At 47.7% G+C, this 21,967-nt stretch overlaps 1 protein-coding gene across 1 annotated transcript in view; it reads right to left on the reverse strand.

Moving 5' to 3' along the window:
• ALK (ALK receptor tyrosine kinase) overlaps nucleotides 1–21,967 on the reverse strand; it is a 248,482-nt gene that overhangs the window by 149,766 nt on the left and 76,749 nt on the right. The window contains 1 exon segment of the mRNA XM_029593009.1: nucleotides 13,636–13,783. Coding sequence (XP_029448869.1) covers nucleotides 13,636–13,783 — 148 coding nt within the window.

Genomic DNA, 21,967 nt, shown 5'->3' on the forward strand with positions numbered 1-21,967 from the left:
TTTGGAGCGTCCAAAAATTGAAGCAGTTCCATCATCTGGTGTCTGTCATCGGTCTCAGATTGCAGCTGAAAAGGTACAATTTCGGACATCTCCTTTACAAAATTAATAAAGGAGAGATCCTCTGGAGGAGATCTTTTTCTACTCTCTGTAGGAGAAGGCGGTGATGGTAAATCTGTGTCAGAAGATGTATCATCACCCCAGGTATCATAGGGATCACTTGGGGGTTGAAGCCCCGATGGACCTGGTTGAGGATCCGAAGGCATCGAAGGAAACCTTGGAGGAACCGGTGGTACAATCGGTACTGGGAACGGCATCGAGGGTTTCGGTGCTGCCGATGGAGTCGGTGCCGGTCTTGGAACCGATGGAGCCAAAGGATAAATCGGTGGAGATATTCGAGAAGGCACCGATGGGACCACCCCGGAAGGGGGAATCAGGAACGGTGTTTCTCCCGCCGATGAAAATCCAGTCGGAGACGATGGAGCTGTCGGTGCTACTGGAATTATCGATGGGAGGGCATGTACAAGTGCCTCCATACGTTGTAGTAGCGGTGCCAGCGCTTCCACCAAAGGTTCGGTGGTCGGTTCCTTCCTCGGTGGCGGAGTCGGTGCCGGGGTCGATGCCGGTGGCGGTGCCGGAATCGGTGCCGGAGATGGTGCCAATGGAGGTTGGAATCTTTGCATCGCTTTCTCGATGGCCTCCTGGACCAGCCGGTCCAGTTCTGCCCGGAGACCAGGGGTAACAATACCCGGCTCGATGGGAGAGGGAGGCTGAGGCAGAGCCGGAGGGACCACCGTAACCGGTGGGATCACGGCTCCCACACCCCGAGAGGGTGAGGGTTTCCTCGATGCCTGCGAACGAGACGTGGACGGTGCCAAGTCTGAACGAGGCCTCTTAGTCGGTGGCTCGGCTTGTTCAGAGGTCGATGACTGTGGATCCTCGACAGGCCGAGACTTGTGCCGTCGATGGCGATGCTTGTCCTTCCGGTCTCCTCGCCCATCCGGGGAGGGGACAGGAGTCGACGGCCGAGAAGTCATCGATGGTGGACGGTCACCGGAGGGTTGACGATGGTGGTGCAACTTCGACGGTGCCGGTTCCGATGACGTCGATGCTATCGATGGCGTTGGGGTGGGTGCATGGAAGAGGAGCCCCATCTTCTCCATCCTGGCTTTGCGACCCTTAGGTGTCATTAGGGCACATTTGGTGCAAGTCAGGACATCATGCTCACTACCCAAACACAAAACACAAACCCTATGGGGGTCTGTGATTGACATAGTCCGGGTACAATCCGGGCATCGACGGAACCCCGTCGCCATGGCTTAAGGCCAAATTTAGTCGCGGGCTCGGTAATTGCCAACAGGCCTCGAGGGCCAAATTCGACGGTAGTCGAAGAAAAAAGGCAAAAAACTTACCGGTTTCTGCGGCGGTGACAAAAATTTGTCGAAGGGAGACCCCTGAGGGGCAAATTTTCTTCGGAAAGAAAAATACCGAATTCCTGTCAGGAACGTGGTAAGAGAGCTCCTTTCACCGCGTGGCAACTGCTGCGCGGAAAAAAGAAGACTGAAGGGAGACCCCTGCTGGCTGCAGGGTCAGTGCCTTGCTGGGCATGCCCAGTAGGGGCCAGTCAAAGTTCTGTTTAAACTTTGACAGAAGTTTTCCGTGGTGGGCTCCATCCTCGATGTCACCCATTTGTGAGGACAACCATCCTGCTTGTCCTGTGAGAAAAACATTTTTTAAACCCCCATTAAAACATAAACATAACAAAGTCAGCTTTTTAAATCTGATCTGGAATACTGCGGCAGCACTGTCCGACCATTGCCAGATAACTAATGCTATGGTGGGATCAGCCGAGCTTAGAAACATGCGCGTCCTGGGCATGCACAGATTATGGTTAGCCCTGTGCTATTTTTTGAAATGTAAGGAGTAGTGGGCCACGCTGCATGGGACGGTGCAAACCAGACCCTTAGAAATAATCCGTTCTTATACCTTCCAGGAGCTACAGCATCATTACAGCATCTCTGAGACTTTGCCTCTGAGCCACATCCAGCTGGGCCCTTTTCTCTGTGCGTCCCTCCCCCCTTCTCTCTCCCCCCCCCCTCCCCCCACAGCAAGTCCAAGAATGTGGGTTCTATACCCGCCCCAGCCCCCAACTTCCATGAAACGGAAAAAAATGTTTACCCGCATGCAGCTGAGTTTCTCTTCAGCTAAAGAAAAGCAGAGCAGCCAGGAAAGTTAATAAGGCTTTGTTTACCTCGCTAGCATTCTGTGATTGCATCCACCCCCCAGGGGGAAGTTAAGGAGAGGCTCCTCGTTCATCATTTTTTAAGTTTACTGCTAGAGCACGGGGCACTCGTGGTTTACTTTTACGGTATGGTTAGCCGGCACGAATGGCAGAAGGGTAGTTCCACCTCCTTCCTCCGTTAATATGGAAATAATTTTCACCTTAATAGAGCGCTGCGTCAGCAGGTGCGCGATGCCTGGGTCAGTAACCCATGGCCTTCTGAGACATTTTTCCTCCAGGCCCATACGGAACCAGACTATGCTGTCCATGAAATTGCAGGGGAACCCTGCCTCCCAGTGGTCACTATACCCTTAATGTCGATAAATCCCCTGGGAAGATCACACCCCCCAAAGTGCTGCAGGGCTGCGTTAAAGCACATGGAAGCTGCTAAAAAGAAGAAGCTGTGACAAATATTGCGATCCCTTCTTTTTAAATACTTATTAACCCTGTTCATTTTAGGGAATAAGGGAGGACTCCACTGGACAGACCCGTGGAAAATTAATCAAAAACACGAAAAGGGCCAATATACTACCAATGGCATTCCTCATTTCTAAATTGCTACTAGAAATAATGCGGTGCCGTACAGATGCATTTGAGAGACAGTCCCTGCTCCGTGGAGCTTACAGTCTAGCCAAGACAAACACACATGAAACAGAAGAGCCTACGGGAATTGGGTTTATCGAAGAAAAGTGCTTAGGATTGGAAAGCAGCCTCAAGAAGGTGAGCGTTTACACTGGATTTGAGGGAGCCCCATGCACGATGCTCCAGGCGTACGGCACAGCAAGGAGAAAAGCACGGAGTCAGGAGGTGGAGGAGGGCACAGATAAGAAGCAACTTGCTCGGCGGAACGGACGTCACGATATGTGACCCTCCCCTAACCCTCAAGCACGCATGAAGAACTGTTTCCTTTAGGGGAATGCAAACCTAGCTTATGGGGGTAATTTTCCAACGGCTCGCGTAAATTAGGCGGCGAATACACCCGTGAGTTGGCCCCGATCTCCCCGGCGTGCTCACGTGCATAAGTCCACTTTGAAAACTGCCCCACTCACACATTGATTCATATATTTATTCCGACTTCTATTCCGCTATTTCCAGTTTGTTCATCGCGGGTTATGCTATCGTGTGCGTAGACAATTCTGGGCAACTTTTAATCGTACGCTTTTGAAAATGGAAAAGTACTGCGTGCAAGTGCCAGCCCCACACCCCCACCTCCCCTCGGTCAAAGACACTTCTTTGGGTAAAAGAGATTTCCCCACAAGAAACGGCTTTTTCTCTTCCAAACGTTGCCAGCCTGATAGGCGGGTGAACTGGCACACGTCTGTCCTGTTTGTGAATGCGCTGCCGGGAGCGGTGTAAGAGAGGGATTTGGACTTGGTATTTCAAAACTGTACAGGCTCTTGAGAATGTTCCATGTACATAACAGCAGGTGTGATTGGGTGTGGGCCATCTTCAAAGCGGAATTACGCGAGTGAAGTCTTCCTTGAAAACCGGCGTAACTTAGGCATGTTTTTCCTGGGCTTTCTGAAAATGACTCCCTAAGAAGGTAATTTCCAGAGGCGATTCCAGGGGGGGCAAAACAGCATTTTATCAGCAGAAATGACCTTTTCCAAAATTGCCCGGCCAGTATGTGGGTAAATTTGCGTATCTATGCTCTCTTCACGTGTAAGGTTACGCAGACAGAGCGCAGAGGCATTCCCGGGAGTGGAGCTGGCGGGGGCTTGGACTTCCACGCATACTTTTTCATTTTCAAAAACGTACGTGCATAAAATTTCCCAAAAGCTTTCTGCGCACATAATTTTCCGCAGGCATAATTGTGTGTGGGTAAATTTGGTGGCCTCATTCTCAAAGTGGCCTTATGTGTGTAAGTCCACCTTGAAAATCAGCGTAACTTATGCATGTTTTAGCTGCCTAATGTAGGTGGGTTATTTGAAAATTACCCCCCCCCTAAGAGGTTCATTTCTGTTGCTTCGCACCAGCTTGACTGCTCTCTCTAACTTGAAAGTGTGAGTGATGCCTGCAAGTAACCAATCAGGAAGCTGCTTGCTGCCCAGAACCAGACTGGAGGAGAAACAGCATTGTCTGACTCGGGTGTTGCTTGCAGACTGTAGACAGGGAACATCAGGGTTAAAAAAAAATAAAAATAAAAAAGACACACTGAGGCCCTGAGTCACTAAAGCTTTTCTGCCATTCTGTGTCTATGATGAATCAGGCTACAAGAGACGTGCGGTGTGTAAAGCACAGGGCTATAGGGAGCTGGGGAGGAATAACCTGCCTGATAACAGCCCAGGAGACAGCAGAGAGTGAGCAGCTCTGCAAGCCCAGGAGCAGAGAACGAGGTTTCTCTTTCTGTCATTTTGAGAAAGGAGATCTGTACCAACTCTGTATGCTTCGTTAGCCGAGAGGCCCGGGGAAGTCTTAAGGTCCAGTGGCGAGTCGCCCTGCCTCTGTCTCACACGCACGGAGTAAGATCAGCTCACAGCGCCAAAAAAAAGCCGCAAGCTATTAACTGCCCCCGAGGTACTGCTGAAACTACAGGAGCTGAATTAACTTCCATAAACAAGAAATCCTAACCAATGTGTCAGAGACTACTCTGGGGGAAAAGAGAAGTGGAGGGCTTCAGTGAAGGGGGATATTACTAGCCAGCGCCTCGCTTTCATTCACTTCTCAAGGGACTGGGAGGATCTTTGTTCTACCTGATAACACATACCTTTTTCTGGCTTCACTTCATTCCTACAGGAGAGAAACCCGTGATCTTTTTTCCATGTTCCTCTTAGGGACGGATTTGAGAAAGAACTTCCAACTAAACTGCACCAAACAGTTTGCCCTGTGTTACTTATTTTATGCTGCGTGGTATTTTGTCTGCTTGTTTGTTTCTGCAATGTGACGCATGGTATTCTGGGTTGTCTTTACTTGTTCCAAGGTGCTCAGTAATGTTTTGAATCCTAACGGTGGACTTTTGGATTATTTAACTCCTGACTGCAGGAGTGGGGACTCTGAGGCAAGGGTGTACTGCATGAGGGTAGGTAGGCCTGGTTTTCAGGAATATGCACAAGGTACATTTACATACGATGGAGGCAGCACATGCGACTATACCTCACGCACATTCATCGGGGGATATCCTGAAACGCAGGTCAGTTTGTGGCTCTCTAGGACTGGAATTGCCCGCCCCTGGCCTATTGGGTTATATGTGGGTGTCCCCGAGAATCTTCACTTCTGGTTTGTGTGGAGCAGGGGGGACCCTGGAAATTCAGTATCTTCTCCCAATTTCTAAGAACCCTTGGATGCACAATACTTTAAGGAGCTTTCTTTTTCTTGTTATGCTATTTCCCCCCTCTCGTACCAACCCTGAGCTGGGGGTGGGGGTTTACAAATAGTTTTTAATTAATGGACCATGCCACATGGATATTTTCTGCAGCACAGATTTCAAAGCTGGGCATCTGGATCTTGCTATGGGTCCTGAAAATTTTTTGGGTGCATCATAAGCTCAAACATCAACTTCTGTCCGTCATGCCATAAAATGACACACATTAAAAAAAAAGCAGAAGCACATAGCAGAACATAGGATAACAGCTCATGTATTACTTGAGGAACACAGCACCTCACAGCACAAAAGCTGCATAAATACCACCTCTCAGTCTAGATGTGGCCCTGTGGGAAACTGAGTTGAATGAATTTGATTCTTGATCCTGAAGCAAGAGCGGTACATTCCAGTCCATGCTTCAGGTTGGCAGGGAGTGTGATGGCCCAGTAGGGGGCTACTGGGGTTTTGGAGGAAAGTGACTGGACTAAAGGACAGAGAATCAACCTTGAAGGAAGGAGAGACTGAGAAGTGCCTTCCAAGAAGGAAACAGGGAAGTGGAGATCCCGAATTCTCTAAAAATCTGTGCTAAGATTTTTTTTCCACGAGGGAAGAAACAGAGATTCCTTTCCTCCTGCTTGACTCTTGGGATTTTCCCGCTCCTCAGCTGCTGGAGTCAGAGCTCACACCCCTTTTATGGCTTCACACTTTAGCATAAAGCTGGGCGTGGTCGGAGGCTTTTGTCAGTAGTCTCTGCCTCCTGCAGCTGTGGACAAGGATAGACGGACTCATCGCTCACTCACAGGGTGAGGGTGTGGCCCTGGCCTGGTGGAGTTCACTAAGCTACTGGGACAATAACCTCTCGGGATTGATCTTCTAAGCTCAGCTGCCTTCCAGAGTTTACTGGTTGTGGGTACCTAGGGCTTGGATCTCTGCTCCCAAGGGACTGAGCATCCTCCTAAGGAGGACCCCTCCTTCTTTGGGAGTGGTGGCTCTGTAGAGGCCTGGCCTTTCCAAAAAAAACACTGGGCTTGAGGTCTCCATCTCACTCTTTCCTTCTCTCCCTCCTTTTCCTTATTCTTCCCGTCAGTCTGCCTCCCTCCCCTGGAACTGCTGCATTTTTTCTGCGTTCCAGGATGAGGCTGAATATAACCTAGCAAAAAAAAAAAAGAGGAGAAAAGAAGGGGAGGCTGACTGAAAGTGCATTTCCCCTGGAGGTGGTGAGTAAACTTGAGAGCGAAGTGTGGGAAAATGGGTGGAGGGCGGATCATGTTGCACCGTATTAAAAGGGGATTGCAGCAGGCCCGCACAGCGGTAGTGCATGGGCACTAGAACAGCTCGCTCTGAGCAGCGCTGAGATAGGAGAGACACAGGCTACGCCCTACTCTAAGCAGATCGGAATGCTTCGTTTTTTACTTATACAGGGGCCGGTGCAATATCACACGCGGTAAAACGGGGGCTCGTATTGAGTGTCCGTTTTCCTAATGCGTGCACAACCACCTCTCCTAGGCGCCCGATGCTATATGATAATGAGCTGCCGTTTTCTCACCCCGCAGTTGGTTTACACGGCACACTCGCATCGCTCTGGAGCGTGTATATTGTGCACGGGCATGCTGCGCCCAGAAATACTTTTTGGGTTATCAGCCCATTACATTTTCCTTAATTTTCATCGCCACAAGCGGTAGATCTTAGTATCGCAATGATACTCAGCAGGAGGGATCAAAGACAGCAGTATTTTTGTATTTTTCATGCCCCCTTGGCTTGTGGTACGACTTAACGCCAGCTCCAGGGCTTGCGGTTAAATTTGCCATTTTAAAAAGGGTGCATTGGGTGACCGGCGTTTTTCTGCATCAGGGGGTATTGGCTAATAGCCTCATCTAATGGCATTTACATGTGATAAGCGCTGTTAGCTATGAGTTTGTTTGGCTGCTTGTTTTGGACGCAACAATTCCCTTTTTGCATTGGATGTTAGTCTAGCATGTCTAACCGCATGTTTACCTGTGCACTAGACTGGGCGCACTTTATTGCATCGGCCCCACAGATTACGCTTAGCACGGTCTGGTGGCTGATGGTACCGTGGTTGCAGGCTCTGTAACCATGCTTAGGAGCTGCAGGTATGGCTTCTTGAGCTCTGGAAATGTGCTCAGTGTGACAGGCTCCTTCTGCCCTCTGCATGATAGTGGTCTGGATGCGGACCCCAGGAAGGGCCCCAGCAGTAACCTCTCTCACGTAGGTGAAGGGCCACGAATGGGAGTGCAATAGTAGGGCTGTAACCTCCGGAACCCTTGGCGAGGAGGAAGCCCTAATCCCAGGACAGCTAGCCATGGTAAGCCCCCCTTGGTAGATGGGGGTGGCCCCGAAGGGTTTCAGGGGTACATTTCACTAAGCCCAGAGCAGGGTCTTATTTCAGACCCTGCCAGAGACCTAGCAGAGTTCACCCTAGAGGGTTTTCCTCTGATTTTGTGCTTGTAATGCACCTAGCCTTCTGCATCATGCAGAAGACAGATTCTACAGCGGGACAAAATGTCTAGAATATGGGAGACAGAACAGCAGCCTTGACTCATCCATGGGCTATGCAGAGGCAGTGTTACGGTCCCGGGCCGTGCCCCTGTCCCTTTACCTACCTCGGGGCTGGCCCGGGCCACTGCAACGCCTTCTCGGCTGGCAAGGCCCGTCCCGGCCTCTGCCGCGGTGCTCCCTCCTTGAGGGAGACGTCGTCGATATGCCACGCCTGGCCCCGCTCCCTAGGCACACGCGCAGGGGCTCAAGATTTAAAGGGGCCAGCGCGGGAAGAAAGGGAGCAGCCCACAGATGACGTCAGATGCTGCAGGGGTATTTAAACCCGGCAGCTAGGCTATGCTTTGCCTTGCAACGAGGTTCACTCTGTTGAGAGCTACTACCGTGTTTCCCCGAAAGTAAGACAGCGTCTTACTTTCTTTTTACCCCAAAAAGTCCCACTATGTCTTACTTTCAGGGTATGTCTTATATTGGAAAAAACCTGTAAGACATCCCCCGAAAGTAAGACGTAGTGTTCAAAAAAAAATTATTTTTAAATACCTGTCGGAGGGCCGCGTGGGTCCAGGCGGCCGGCGGCGGGAGCCGAGTGGTCGCGTGTTAAATCTAGGCCGCGGGCGGGTGGGCGCTTGTTCCCGGGGGGGGGGGGGGGCGGGTGGACGCGCGTTAGTTCGAGACGGCCGGCGGGTGGTCGCGTGTTACATCTAGGCCGCGGGCGGGTGGGCGCTTGTTCCCGGGGGGGGGGGGGGGGTGGACGCGCGTTAGTTCGAGACGGCCGGCGGGCGGCGGGTGGTCGCGTGTTACATCTAGGCCGGGTCGCACAGGCGCGCATTCATTCACTGCCGGTGGGGGCTGCTTTCGGCGCTCAAGGCAGTCACATGCCACGTCACAGCATGTGACTGCCTTGAGCGCCGAAAGCAGCCCCCACCGGCAGCCCCCAGCGCCGAATCGCAGGGGTCGCACAGGCGCTGTGGGCCTGTGCGCGCATTCATTCACTGCCGGTGGGGGCTGCCGGGGGGGCTGCCGAGGCAGCCCCCACCGGCAGTGAATGAATGCGCGCCTGTGCGACCCGGCCTAGATGTAACACGCGACCGCCCGCCGGCCGTCTCGAACTAACGCGCGTCCACCCGCCCCCCCCCCCCCCCCCGGGAACAAGCGCCCACCCGCCCGCGGCCTAGATTTAACATGCGACCACCCGGCTCCCGCCGCCGGCCGCCTGGACCCACACGGCCCTCCGACAGGTATTTAAAAATAAATTTTTTTTGAACACTACGTCTTACTTTCGGGGGATGTCTTACATTAGCCGACCCCCCTAAAATTCCCACTACGTCTTACTATCAGGGGTGTCTTACTATCGGGGAAACACGGTAGTTGCTGCTTCCGACTACTGGCTTCTGACTTCAGCTCGTCCACTGGCTTCTGATTCTGGCTTCTGTCCACTGGTTCCTGACTCCGGCTTTCATCCAGGAGGCCTCTCCTAAGTCCAAGTGGCTCAGGTCCTCACGAGCTCCTCTCGAGGGGACCGCGGGCTTCCAGTGGTGAAGTTCCAGTTGGCCTCCTGGCTTCAGCTCTACTCTTCTCTATCCTCTGGAACTCCTCTTCAGGCACCGACCCACAGGAGACCGCACGCAAGTCCAAGTGGCTCGGGTCCTCACGGGCTCCTCCTGGGGGGACCTCGGGCTTCCAGTGGTGAAGATCCCTCTGGTCTCCTGCCCTGTGCCGCCTCCCAGCTTCAACTTCCACTGTGGGCCTTCGCATGATGTGTCCCAGCCGGCTCAAGGGTCCATGAATCCAACAGGCAGAGGGGCTTGCTTGGAACGACCACCAACCTCCTTGGGAGAGGAGGGGTGGTTGGCAGACAAACCACCTCCTGGGCTCTCAAGAAAGACAATGCTCCTTGGATGACGAGGCCTCCTCTGTGGTCTGGCTGTTCTGAAAGGAGGAGCATGCAGCCCTTATCACCAGCATCCAGTCTTGAAGATAGCTAATACCAGGGCAGAGAACCTGCCAGAAGGGACCCAAGTCCTTCAGTGCATTAAGAAGCCCGCAAAGTCTTTTCCATTACATGAGGCCCTAATACGGATGGTACTCACAGAATGGGACTTCCCTCGGGGCAGACTCAAAGGCAGCAGGGTGATGGGGAAATTGTACTGACTTCCTGCAGATGACAATAATAAGCTGCTATGAGTCCTAAGTGTATACAGGAAGATAAGAGGCAGTCCTAAAGGAGGTCTTATCCTCAGAGGCCATGATGATTCAGGCCTCAATTTGCAGGGTCTCTGTAGCTCGGGTCACCCATATGCTGGGTTCAGCAATTGCCAGAAAGTCAGGAGAGGGCCCACTAGGCGTGAGCAGCGGCCTTTTTGGTGGAAACATTGTAATACATGGTTAGGTTATCTTTAAGGCTGGTTGCATCTGGGGTCACAAACAGAAGATTACTATGGTTCCATAGCTGGGTGGTAGATTCAGTATCTAAGGCATGACTGTATAAGCTTCCCTTTAGGGGATGGCACTTCTATTCGGCAAGGAGTTGGAGAAGTTGGTAAAAGACTTGAGTGAAGCCAAACCACAAAGGTTACCAAAGGATAGAGGCCATGGGAAAATGCGGGGACTCAGAAAGCAGCAGTTCAAGTACCAGTATAGGGGCAAGAAGCAGGGATGTCAGCCTCACACGTTCCTAGAGGAAGATCCCAGTCCTTTTGCAGGGCCAAGAGGCTAAGGACTGACCTGCCTGAAGCCGCAGGTGGTAGCCACTCTGCTCAATGATATATTGCAGGCCCCTCTACTGATAAGGCCATTCAGCAGTCACCTATCTCAGTGTTGTTTGGAAGGGGCCCATATGCTAATGGACCAAGATGTTACTGATTGAGGTTTACAGGGATACATGCCTAAGGGCACTGTCCTAACTTTAAATGCAATATCACCCGGCCTTTGGCTGGGCCTCTGTGTTGGGCCTAGTCCTTGGTGGAGGGACTTGGCCTTGGGCTGGGTGCCAACTGGGGCCTAGGCCTCAGCAGTGGGACCCAGCCTTGGGTCAGGTACCAGGCTTAGGCCTCAGTTCCTGGATTTGGCCCCAGTCCCCGTCTAGTTTGGGTTTTTTTTTTATTTACATTGATGTCAATGGGGCCTTAAGGTTGCTTTCCTCATTGACTTCAATGGAAAACAATTGGTACAAATAAACGAAAAATAGCTTTTTAAAATTTATAACAAACGAAACCAAGGGGGTCATTTTTCAAATCGCGATGGGCCGTTATCGCACGCGCACATGGACACGCCGATTTTATAACATATGTGCGTAGATGCGCACGTGTTATAAAATCGGCTATCTGCGTGTACATGTGTGCACAATTTTATATTGACGCGTGCATGGGCACGTGAATGCCATCTCGAGCATGTAAGTGGGGGGGGGGGAGGGGATTTTAGTAGGTACGCGCAGCGATGCAATAGGCCTTTTTACCAGTTCGCTCCCAGTTCGCCCCAGTAAAGGAGAGGACTTCCTAAACCACCTAGCTAACTTGCCTCCCTTTTAACCTATTAGCCCTGAGTCTTAAAATCCCACTGACTAGCCTTGCTTTTTTTGTTGTATGACTTGCACGCCATCCATAGCAGAAGTAAAGTTATACGGTAGGGGACCTCGCCGTGCGCTTGTGCGCGTAACTACTTATGTGCTGACTTCATGGTGCAGTCTTTGCCTGCCCGTGCCACGCCCAGACCACGCCCACACGTACCGGGAGATACGCGCGAGGCTTAAGGCCTTTTAAGATACGCGCGGTGCGTGCAGGGACTCTGCTCTGCGCTGCCTGAACAGAAAGCAGGGAGCACTGAAAAATAAAGAGCGCACAACCATGCATTCTGGTGGTGGTTTACTGTTGGGAAGAGCCAAGGTGGACAACCAGGAGCCCCCCCCCAGGGGTATGGCCAAGGATCTACAGTGATCCTTTACGGGGACGTTCCCCACTTGTAATTCCCATTGCCTTTCTAGCCCAGCCCCTGCAGCCAGGGGCCCTCCGGAACATGGTCCATGTGCACACTGACTCTGGCCACTAGGTGTCACCATTGCGTGATATCTGAGCCTCTCTCCTCCCCAAAGCGCTGTGAACACTATCTCTGCTACATTTCAGCCTTTGCTGGCCCGTGGAGTCGACTTCAGCATCGGGAAGTCAACTCAGTCCTCCTTCCCAGTAGTCATTAAGCCAGTCATTTTTCCTACAAGTTTAACTTTGTTCAGCTACTCAGGAAGTAAAGGTTTCAGACACAATTAGAGATGGCAAGACTGTAATCATATTTAAAAAAAACAAAAAACATTTTGATGCAGAGGGCCAAGGAACAGCACACTTAAAACTGGATAATGAGAACCTTTCACTTAGACTGTTTTTTGCAGAATCACAAATGCCACATGACCTCTTTCAGGCAATTACAAGGCAAAATCTCTCTCTATTTTCTACCATTTAATTTCTTTAAACAAAGTAACCACGATGTACTGTGTAATCTTTGAAAAGTGCACATGGGCAAGTAATGTGCTAATACTGCCCTCTTTATCCATAAAAAAAAAATTATTTTCAAGTACTTGTGTTTTTTTTCAGATTCATAAAATGGATGCCCAGCAATATGTATTTATTTATTTCCAAGTTTATAAACCACAGATCCAAAGTATATGCGGCATACATTTCAAAACATACATAAAAGTCAAACATAAAAATATAATATAGAATAGTAAAATATAAGACAAATAAACTGGTGCATGAACAATAATAAAATATAACACAAAATAACTAGTGCATAAAGCATATCCTGATCCACTGGGAGAAGCTAGGATTTGACCAGTGTCATACAGTCGCTCTCAGTGCTGGTAGTTGTGCTGGGCCAACCATATTGGAATAATCCAAAGATAATGCTGGAGTGGACGAATGGTCTTCGCCAGAGCGGGAGGGGACTCTAAAATTCATGTGCAACAGAGAATCCTCCTGTAATTCTCATGTTGGTCCACTAAAACATATAGCGACCTGCCAAGAGTTCCACGAGACGAGTACGTCAGTCATAGACTGGAGGAGGCCGCGTCTCCAGGAATTGCCGAGCGTATGGAAACAGCAAGGAAGAGGCTGTCCGGTTCCCTGGCCTGAGAAACGGCAGCCCCAGGGAGGAGCATACCGCCAGGCAAGCAGCAAGCTTGCAAGGGTCCCTGGGAAAGTGGCTGGACCAGAACGCTGCCCCGCCCCCATACCTGGTAGTTCAAATTCCCTAATTCTGGACCCATACAAAGCAGCTCCAACCAGAGCAAAAAAAAGGGTCAGAGTGGGGAGGAAAGCTGCAGCGGGAAACTAGGGGAGGTTTTGGGAAGGCCTGATCAAATTAAAAGCTCTTTGAAAGTTTAAAGCTACAACAAGAGCAGAGTTTCACTTTAAAACCAGGACAGTGGCCAGGGAGAGTTGGGTTTTTGTTCAGTGCTGCTTTTTCACTATAAATATCGAGCACGGGCATTATTAAGGGGGAGGTTACCAACTTTTTTTCAGGGTCACATCATGGAGAATAAATTGGATGTACTCACACGAGGGCAGGCATCTTCTCCCTGTTGCCCGACTAAGATGTACAAGGTGTCGTCTTTTTCAAGGTCAAAAATTCCCAGGACTGCAGTCCCATGGGCCCTCTTGGCACTCTTAGCCCCCTTCCCACCAGCAGCCCCGTAACCCGAGATCCTGCAACAAAGAGAGAGAGAGACAAAGACAAGGTCGTTTCTCGGAAAAGTACTGGAAATGCGCTCCCATTACAAAGCAAGGCCGGAAACGGAACTCCTGCTGATCCTGAACATGCTCATGTAGCAGAAAATAATTTTTCTTTTTTTTCTTTGCAGTTTAACGTCTTCCAAGGTGAACACGTCTTCAGATGCGTCTCATCGAAGAAGGAAAACCAGAAAGCCTTTAGCACATATTTACGTGTGTGTGCGTGTGCGTGCACAAGATGATTTTATTGTCCTTTTTTTATATATATATTGTTCATCACTGAGCATTTTAGGGCAGAGGTATTCATAAGACTGAAACAATAAATAAATATACGAAAAATACCATCAAAACCAAAAACTGAATGCAAAATAATTGCCAGCTCCCAGAGTGCACATTCTCTTCCGTTTTAAGAAAACCGATGAAATGGAATCGTGACGTCAGTGCTACCCCAACCATTCCCGGAGCCCCATGCATGAGGAAAACTGGAGGCCCAGGACGTGCGCATTCTTTGGGCAGAGCGGAGGTAGGGGATCAGCAGCAGGCAGGCCTCTTTTTTTTGGTCGGCAAGGACGGGAGAGGTGGAGGGCGCAACTGGTGCTGTTGTCTTTAATTTTAACATAGTGTGGAGGGAAGAGAAGGAACAGGTTGGCACTAATTGGGCAGGTAGGAGGGAGGGAGAAGGTGGCATTCAATTCCGGGCAATCTTCTTCATTAGCTGTCGGGCGGGCAGGCAGAAGGGGGCATCCGACTCTGGGCAGCTTTAAATACCAGGCGGGGGGAAGAGAGGGAGGGAAGGAGTTGGCACTCATGGGGAAGGGAGCTTTTTAATTCTGTCATCAGCTGTAGGAGGCAGGGAGGGACCCCTAGGTTGTTGTTGTTGTATTTTTAAGAGCATTTAGCTGGTTAGTGCCTGATTTTCAGCACCAACCGGTTAAGTATAGTATAAGTATAAGTAAGTATAAGTAGCAGCCGCACTAAACCTAGCCAGTTAATGTCAGCTGACATTTTCCCTAAAGATAACCAGATAAAATTGCCAGGCTATCTTTTCCGCTCAGTGGGTCTTTGAAAATGAGCATCCCAGCTACTACACAGGGCCATGTTTACAGGTGCTGGTGAGGAAGTTTTAACTCTGCGCATATCTGACAGAAAGGCATTGAAGAGAAAGCACAGCAAGCGTGATATGAGAATGGCAGAGGAGGCTCAGGACATAATTTTGTTAGAGCCGTACGGGGCAAAGCGCAGATTGACAAAGAACTGATAGGAAGCTGTTACAGAAGTCCCAGTGCCAGAAGAAGGGAACTTGAAACAGAGCGTGACAGGAGTCGAAGATGAGAGAACGTTGTATAGCTCACAGCAAAGGGATGAAGTGAGGACAGACATATAAGAACAGAGAGAGAGAGAGAGAGAGCTTAATTCTAACACTCAGGCCGAGCGCACCGTTAGCCCCATTTGGACGCATGTTTTCCACACGCTATTATTACCCCTTATACAGTAGGCGCTAGGGATTCGCTAGGGTCCCTAGCGCCTCCTTATTACCGCGGGCCCTCATTTGCATGGAGAATCGCCCGCCCAGGAGAGTGGCCTGGGCGTACGTCGGGAGAGCGGGCGCTCGCCTCGGAGCGCCGGCTCTCCCGCGCATTTTACTGGATCGGCCCAGCTGAGGTTATTTCCTTACAGGCAGATATTCAAAGACTTTGTTTGACTAACTTTGGGAGTGAGCTGGACAAACCCTGACATTTCAAATGGCAGGGTTTGTCCAGTCCCCTGTGCTGACCAGCTAAGTTTTGTCCCCACACACAAAATCTAACCAGACAAAAGGAAGCGGTGCTGAGTGTGTTCCTCAGGCGCACTTCAACTTTCACTGATCAGCGCTGATATTCAGCCAAAGATACCCAAATAACTCTGGACGGCCAAATAGCAAGTTTAAAGTTCACAGTGTATCTTTGTACAGTTAACTTCAGACCGAATATTTAGTCCAAGCTTAGGAGGCAATTTTCAAAGGAGTTACGTGTGTAAATGTAACCTACCATCCTAGCAATTTTCAAAAGCCATTCACTCAAGTAAAGTGCACTTACGCGAGTAAATCCTAAGGAGAAATCAATGGCATCTATAGTAGCAATTTTCAAAAGCCCACTTAGTCGAGTAAAGTGCATTTACTCAAGTAAAACCCAGTTGTGCTTGAGTAAATGCTTTTGAAAATCAGGCCCCTTATTTGGTTAACGTTACGCGCATACAGCTGCCTGAATATCGGCCCCATATTGTCAGAAGTGGAGCACAGCATGGGATCAGTGGAAAGGAAGACAGTTAGGCACGCGAGAGACCTGAGCGGAGGCTGTAAAACAGAGAAACCTCAGTCATGGCTGGGTTCAGCATCCGCACAGATAACAGCAGAAACAAAGGACGAGAGCTGGGCAGACACAGAGAGGAGAGAAAGATCTGGGCGTCACTAGCAAAGGAACGATGAGGACGCCCAAAGAAAAAAAATTCAAGCGCATTCAAGGAATGACTGTAGGCAGGAAAGAAACGTAGGGGCCCCCATATAAAGCCATGAGGAACCTTTCCTGAGAGATAAGATTAAGAGAAGGAGGAGTCGTCGACCAGGATACTGAAGACAAAATGCCACAGGTGAGAGAGGAAAAATAAATATGAACTGAATCTGAGAAGTCAAAATAGGATAACCTGATGGTATTACGCTGCCTATTCGAGAACTTTAGAAAGGGGAGGAAGGACATAGGCCTATAGTCAGAAATAAATTCAGAAAAGCTATGGGGCAGGAAGGAAGAACTGAAGAATGGCAGAATAGAAGGAGGAAAGGACGAATGATTGCCTCTTGCTTGCTGATGTGACAATCAGTGGTCATACAAGGTGGCTCATTAAGCTCCTCTGAGAATACCACATGCTAAGTGCTTTCTGTAATCTGTCTCTATCATTCTCCTTTTCTTCCCCCGCAGTCCTGAATTCATATTGATGAGCTATTCTTTTGCATTTCTTTTAGATGTGGATGTGTGTGTGGATGTGCGAAACGAGGGGTGGGGAGCGGGCAAGGTACAAGAAGACGTGCATTAGCAGAAGGCTAATAACACTTTTTACGGTTGCGCATACGACACATACGTGCAGAGTTGTAAAATGTAGTTTTTAAAAGTAATTGCAAGTGCTTTTAGCTGCTAGAGTTATATTTGTTCTTCAGACAGCAAAGTAGTTAGAGATTTATTTTTTTTTTTAGTTAATTTGAACACCCAGGAAACTAAGATAGCTCATCTCCTTGTAGCTTTATTCAGGATTCAAATAATAAAAAATTACAATAAATACCCTGGATAGAGAAGGGCAGAGTAAGGACATAAGAACATGCCATACTGGGTCACTGTTTCCAACACTGGCCAATCCAGGCCATAAGAACCTGGCAAGTACCCAAAAACTAAGTCTATTCCATGTTACCGTTGCTAGTAATAGCAGTGGCTATTTTCTAAGTCAACTTAATTAATAGCAGGTAATGGACTTCTCCTGCAAGAACTTATTCAAACCTTTTTTAAACCCAGCTCCACTAACTGCACTAACCACATCCTCTGACAACAAATTCCAGACTTTAATTGTGCGTTGAGTGAAAAAGAACTTTCTCCGATTAGTTTTAAATGTGCCACATGCTATTCATGGTAGTCTGTGGATCAAAACCTGCTATCAAGTGGATCATAAAAAGGTGATTTGTTTTACTGATTGCAATTGATTCAGAATTATGGATCATGATCCTAGGATGCTGGGCTTGATGGACCCTTGGTCTGACCCAGCATGGCAATTTCTTATGTTCTTATTTCTTATGTTCTTATCAAAGCATCAATGTGAACAAAGTTCTGCCCCAGAAGAAGTGGGCCATTCAGGGGTAAATTTTCAAAGACTTAGGGGCCTGTTATCCCAACTAAATCCACCGTACATGGGATTTTCAGCTTCCTGAAAGTTCGCAAATACTTCCATAAGATGCCCAGAATTGTCCACTTAAAAATAAGAGATGCTCTGGGGCATTTTGAGGGCGTGCATTAGATGTATGGGTGAGCCGTACATTTTCAAAAGGTATGCATAAAGATGGCATGCCACTGATGCGCTTAAATGCACACCCCGGTTTTACTTCTCCTAAATATACAGTACCTGCACAGGTTCACCTTCACAACAACCTGATTTTCAAACATGAAGAGATGTTTTTGCAGAGCGATCAAGTTGTGCTTTTAGATTTTATAGGTTTCATATGGTTCCTGTCTTTTGTTTTTATCCCTTTTATGTTGTTTACGTTTTAATCTGTGTAAAGTTTTATGAATGTATTATTGTAAACTGCAAAGCAACGCTGATATTTGTTAATGTAGAAACGTGTTAAATAAATAAATAAACTTCATTTACATGGTACCTTTGTGTTTGAAAATCTCCCTGTTCTGCATGGGCTTTCAAATATGTGGGCATTGCGGTTAGTAAGACTTATTGGCAATTTACCCTTCAAGACAGAGCAGAAACTGTCCAGAGGAGGATTACCAAAATGGAACATCATAAACCCTATAATGGGAGCCTCAGAACTGAAATATATAAATAACCTAGAAGAGAGGAGGGGAAAGGGGATTATTTATTTATTTATTTAGAGATTTTTATATACCGCAGTACGTAAGAATATACATCACCGCGGTTTACAATTAACAATAAATTAGCAACAGGCTTTACAGATAACGGGTTTGACGGAAAGCAGGCTTTACAGACAGTAAACCAACAATTAGTAGAATGTTTTACATACAATAATGAATTCGGAATTAACTAAAAATCATTTACGAACCAAAACAAAAACCATAGAGCATATAAGACAATAACGGAGCTGATAGGGAAAACAGGTTCTAAATTGAACAAAGGAATATTCTATTCTTTAAAACCAATTGAAAGTTCATAATCAGGGATAGTGCGGGAGTACGGGGAGAGTAGTAATTTAGGGGTATGATAAAGGGTGGTAGGGACAAGAAGCAGGGAGTTAATGGGGGTAGAAAATTAAATGGCATTTCAGATTAATCGGATATCATTGTGTGAACGCTTGTTCAAATAACCACGTTTTATAACAGAGGCATTCAGGTACCTGACAGGTACAAATAATGCATGAGAAGCATTCCCGTTCCAATGGACCCAAATTCATGAAATGAGAGTGAACGCGGCGTAATACATGGAACTATTTCTTCAGCGAAAGGATGGTGGGGGCATGGTACAGCTGGTGTAGATACCGCTATTATGAGGAAGAGTCTTGGGACCTAAAAAAACTTTTTTTGTGGAGATCCCCTAAAGCAGGAAGGTATCCGAAACGGGGACCATGTCGGGGATACTTAATATTTAAAATAAGATGGAACCCACAGAAGTTATCAGCTTTCCCTCTTTTTATATGCAAACGAAAAGAGAAACAAAAAAACATACGGTGAAAACCCAGGAGCAATGATTAGAAAGTAGGGCGGAAGCAAGCACTTAAAGTGTCACAACTTGTGATCAAAGGCGACACTGTACCCCTCAGTTGTGAAGGTCCCAAATTAAAAAATTTTAAGCAGCACACGTATGCAGATTAGAGACGTTTTCTGACTCTTTGTGATAATGATTGTACCCTCTCAATTGGACATTACAGATTTAGCATGTAAAAATGTTCAAAACAAGAATATTTTGTAAAAAAAAGGTATTCATGATTTCCTTCCATGCAATTCATTAAATAATGCAAGCAAACGAAACAAAACTCATCCCATGTGAAGCCCCAATCACGAAACAATTTTTGATTGAAACAATTGCTCCAAATTACTATTGAGACCTTTTTTTAAATTTTATTTTTTCCAAATTACTATTGAGACCTTTTTTTTTTAATTTTATTTTTAATGAATTTTACAAATAAACATGCATCAAAATCATTTAGAAAGGAAGAACAAAGAAAATAAACAGAAGGTGAATATCTCACTGTTATACATATCTCCAAATAACAGAAAAAAAGGGAGAAACCAAGAGGATAAAGAGCCAAAGGTACAATAAAAAGAAAGGCAAAAAGAAAGCCTTGAGAGATTATCAAACTACTTAACAGAGCTCTAGATGTGAATCAGTTATTTACGCTTTCAGATAAAGGAAGGACTAGGGGGCATTCCATGAAGTTAGCATGTAGCACATTTAAAACTAATCGGAGAAAGTTCTTTTTTACTCAACGCACAATTAAACTCTGGAATTTGTTGCCAGAGGATGTGGTTAGTGCAGTTAGTGGAGCTGTGATTAAAAAAGGATTGGATAAATTCTTGGAGGAGAAATCCATTACCTACTATTAATTAAGTTGACTTAGAAAATAGCCACTGCTATTACTAGCAACAGTAACATGGAATAGACTTAGTTTTTGGGTACTTGCCAGGTTCTTATGGCCTGGATTGGCCACTGTTGGAAACAGGATGCTGGTCTGACCCAGTATGGTATGTTCTTATGTTCTTAGTTTAGCCAAACCTACTTAAGAGAGCTCCCTAGACATTGGAATCAAGGAACATCTGAAGTTTTGAAGGTTCAAAGAAAATATAATTAGAATTAGGATATTTCACTAAACATTTACAGGGGTATTTTAATGTAAATTTGGCCCCCCATGACAACACTTCAGATCTCATTGAAAGAAACCTGCGCTCTTGGGGGTAGATTTTCAAAGGGTTGCGCGCATAAGATACATGCACAACCCCCGAAAACCTACCCCTGCCTCCCCCTGTGCGCGTCGAGCGTATCTTGCATAGGCTCGTCGGCGCGCACAAGCCCCGGGACGCACGTATGTCCTGGGGCTTGCAAAAAGGGGCGGGGAGTGGGCGGTCCGGGGGCAGGGCGTGGCATGGCCTGAGCCTCCAGGCACAGCGGCCATTTGCCACTGTGCCCGGGATCGTGTGCCGGCCGTTGGCCGGCTCGCGTAACTTCTTCAACTAAGGTAAGGGGGGTTCTAGGTAGGGCTGGAGGGGGGGGGGGCTAGGTAGGGGAAGGTGCGGTGGGGCAGAAGGAAAGTTCCCTCCAAGGGCACTCTGATTTCGGAGCGGCCTCGGAGGGAATGGAGGCAGGCTGCGCGGCTCGGCACGCGCAGGTTGCACAATTGTGCACCCCCTTGCGCATGCCGACCCTGGATTTTATAACATGCGCGTGGCTGCGCACGCATGTTATAAAATCGGGCGTAGATTTGTTCATGCCGGGTTGCACGAACAAATCTGCGCCCGCGCGCAGGTTTTAAAATCTGCCCCTTGAGTTATTCTGGTAATGTCTGGATAAATCCAAATTTTCGGTCCATGGAATAGCTGCAAACAATTATGAAGAAAAAACCTGAGCACAGAATTTCTATCTGAAATAAATGCAAAAGAAACCAGCAACGTTCCTCTCTTAAGCACAATTGTCTCCTGGGATAATTCAAGAATATCCGTCAGATTTAAAGAAGGGTCTAGCATTTGCTTTTCAGTTGTTCCATCTTTATTTTGAGGTAGATAGTAAGCTTTAGAGATAACAGGCATAGCATCTGATGGGATCTTAAGAATTTGAGACAAATAACTCTTGATTAAATCATATGGGGAAATCATTTTAATTAGTGGAAAATTGAGAACCCTTAAATTCAAAATTCTCAAAGAATTTTCAACATTCTCCAACTTTTTAGAGTAAACCAAATCAGAAATGAACCAGTTTATGCTGGACTTTCTCAACTGTAGAAACCCAAGATTCCAATTCTTCAAGTTTTGCTCCATGGGTAGTAACCAAACTTTCAATAGCAAGTACGCAATGATTAGTGTCAAGAGTAACAGTGGTTAAAAAAGAAATAGCTGATTCCAAAGATAGGAGTGCATTCCAGACAGCGTCCAAGATTATCACAGCTGGCTTTATCAAAGCTGGTCTAGGTGTCGGACATACCTTGATATCCCCATCGCCTACTCTCATAGGGATGTTAATACCTTCCTTAATCCTGGGAGGAGTTGTAGCAGAAGCATGACCAACAGAATCATCCGTTCGCAAAGATTCTGATGAATGCAATAAATTCAATACAGAATTTAAACCCCTTGATGGTAGAGCCACGATATTTCTTTTGAGGTCCTCTGTTCCATTCCCTCCCAACGACAGCTTTCTGTGCCCCTCTTCGGGGTACGATGGCTGAACGACCTCGTCAGCAGCAAGAGCACAATA

The sequence above is a fragment of the Rhinatrema bivittatum genome, chromosome 3 (assembly GCF_901001135.1).
Source record: "Rhinatrema bivittatum chromosome 3, aRhiBiv1.1, whole genome shotgun sequence".
Classification (NCBI taxonomy): Eukaryota; Metazoa; Chordata; class Amphibia; order Gymnophiona; family Rhinatrematidae; genus Rhinatrema; species Rhinatrema bivittatum.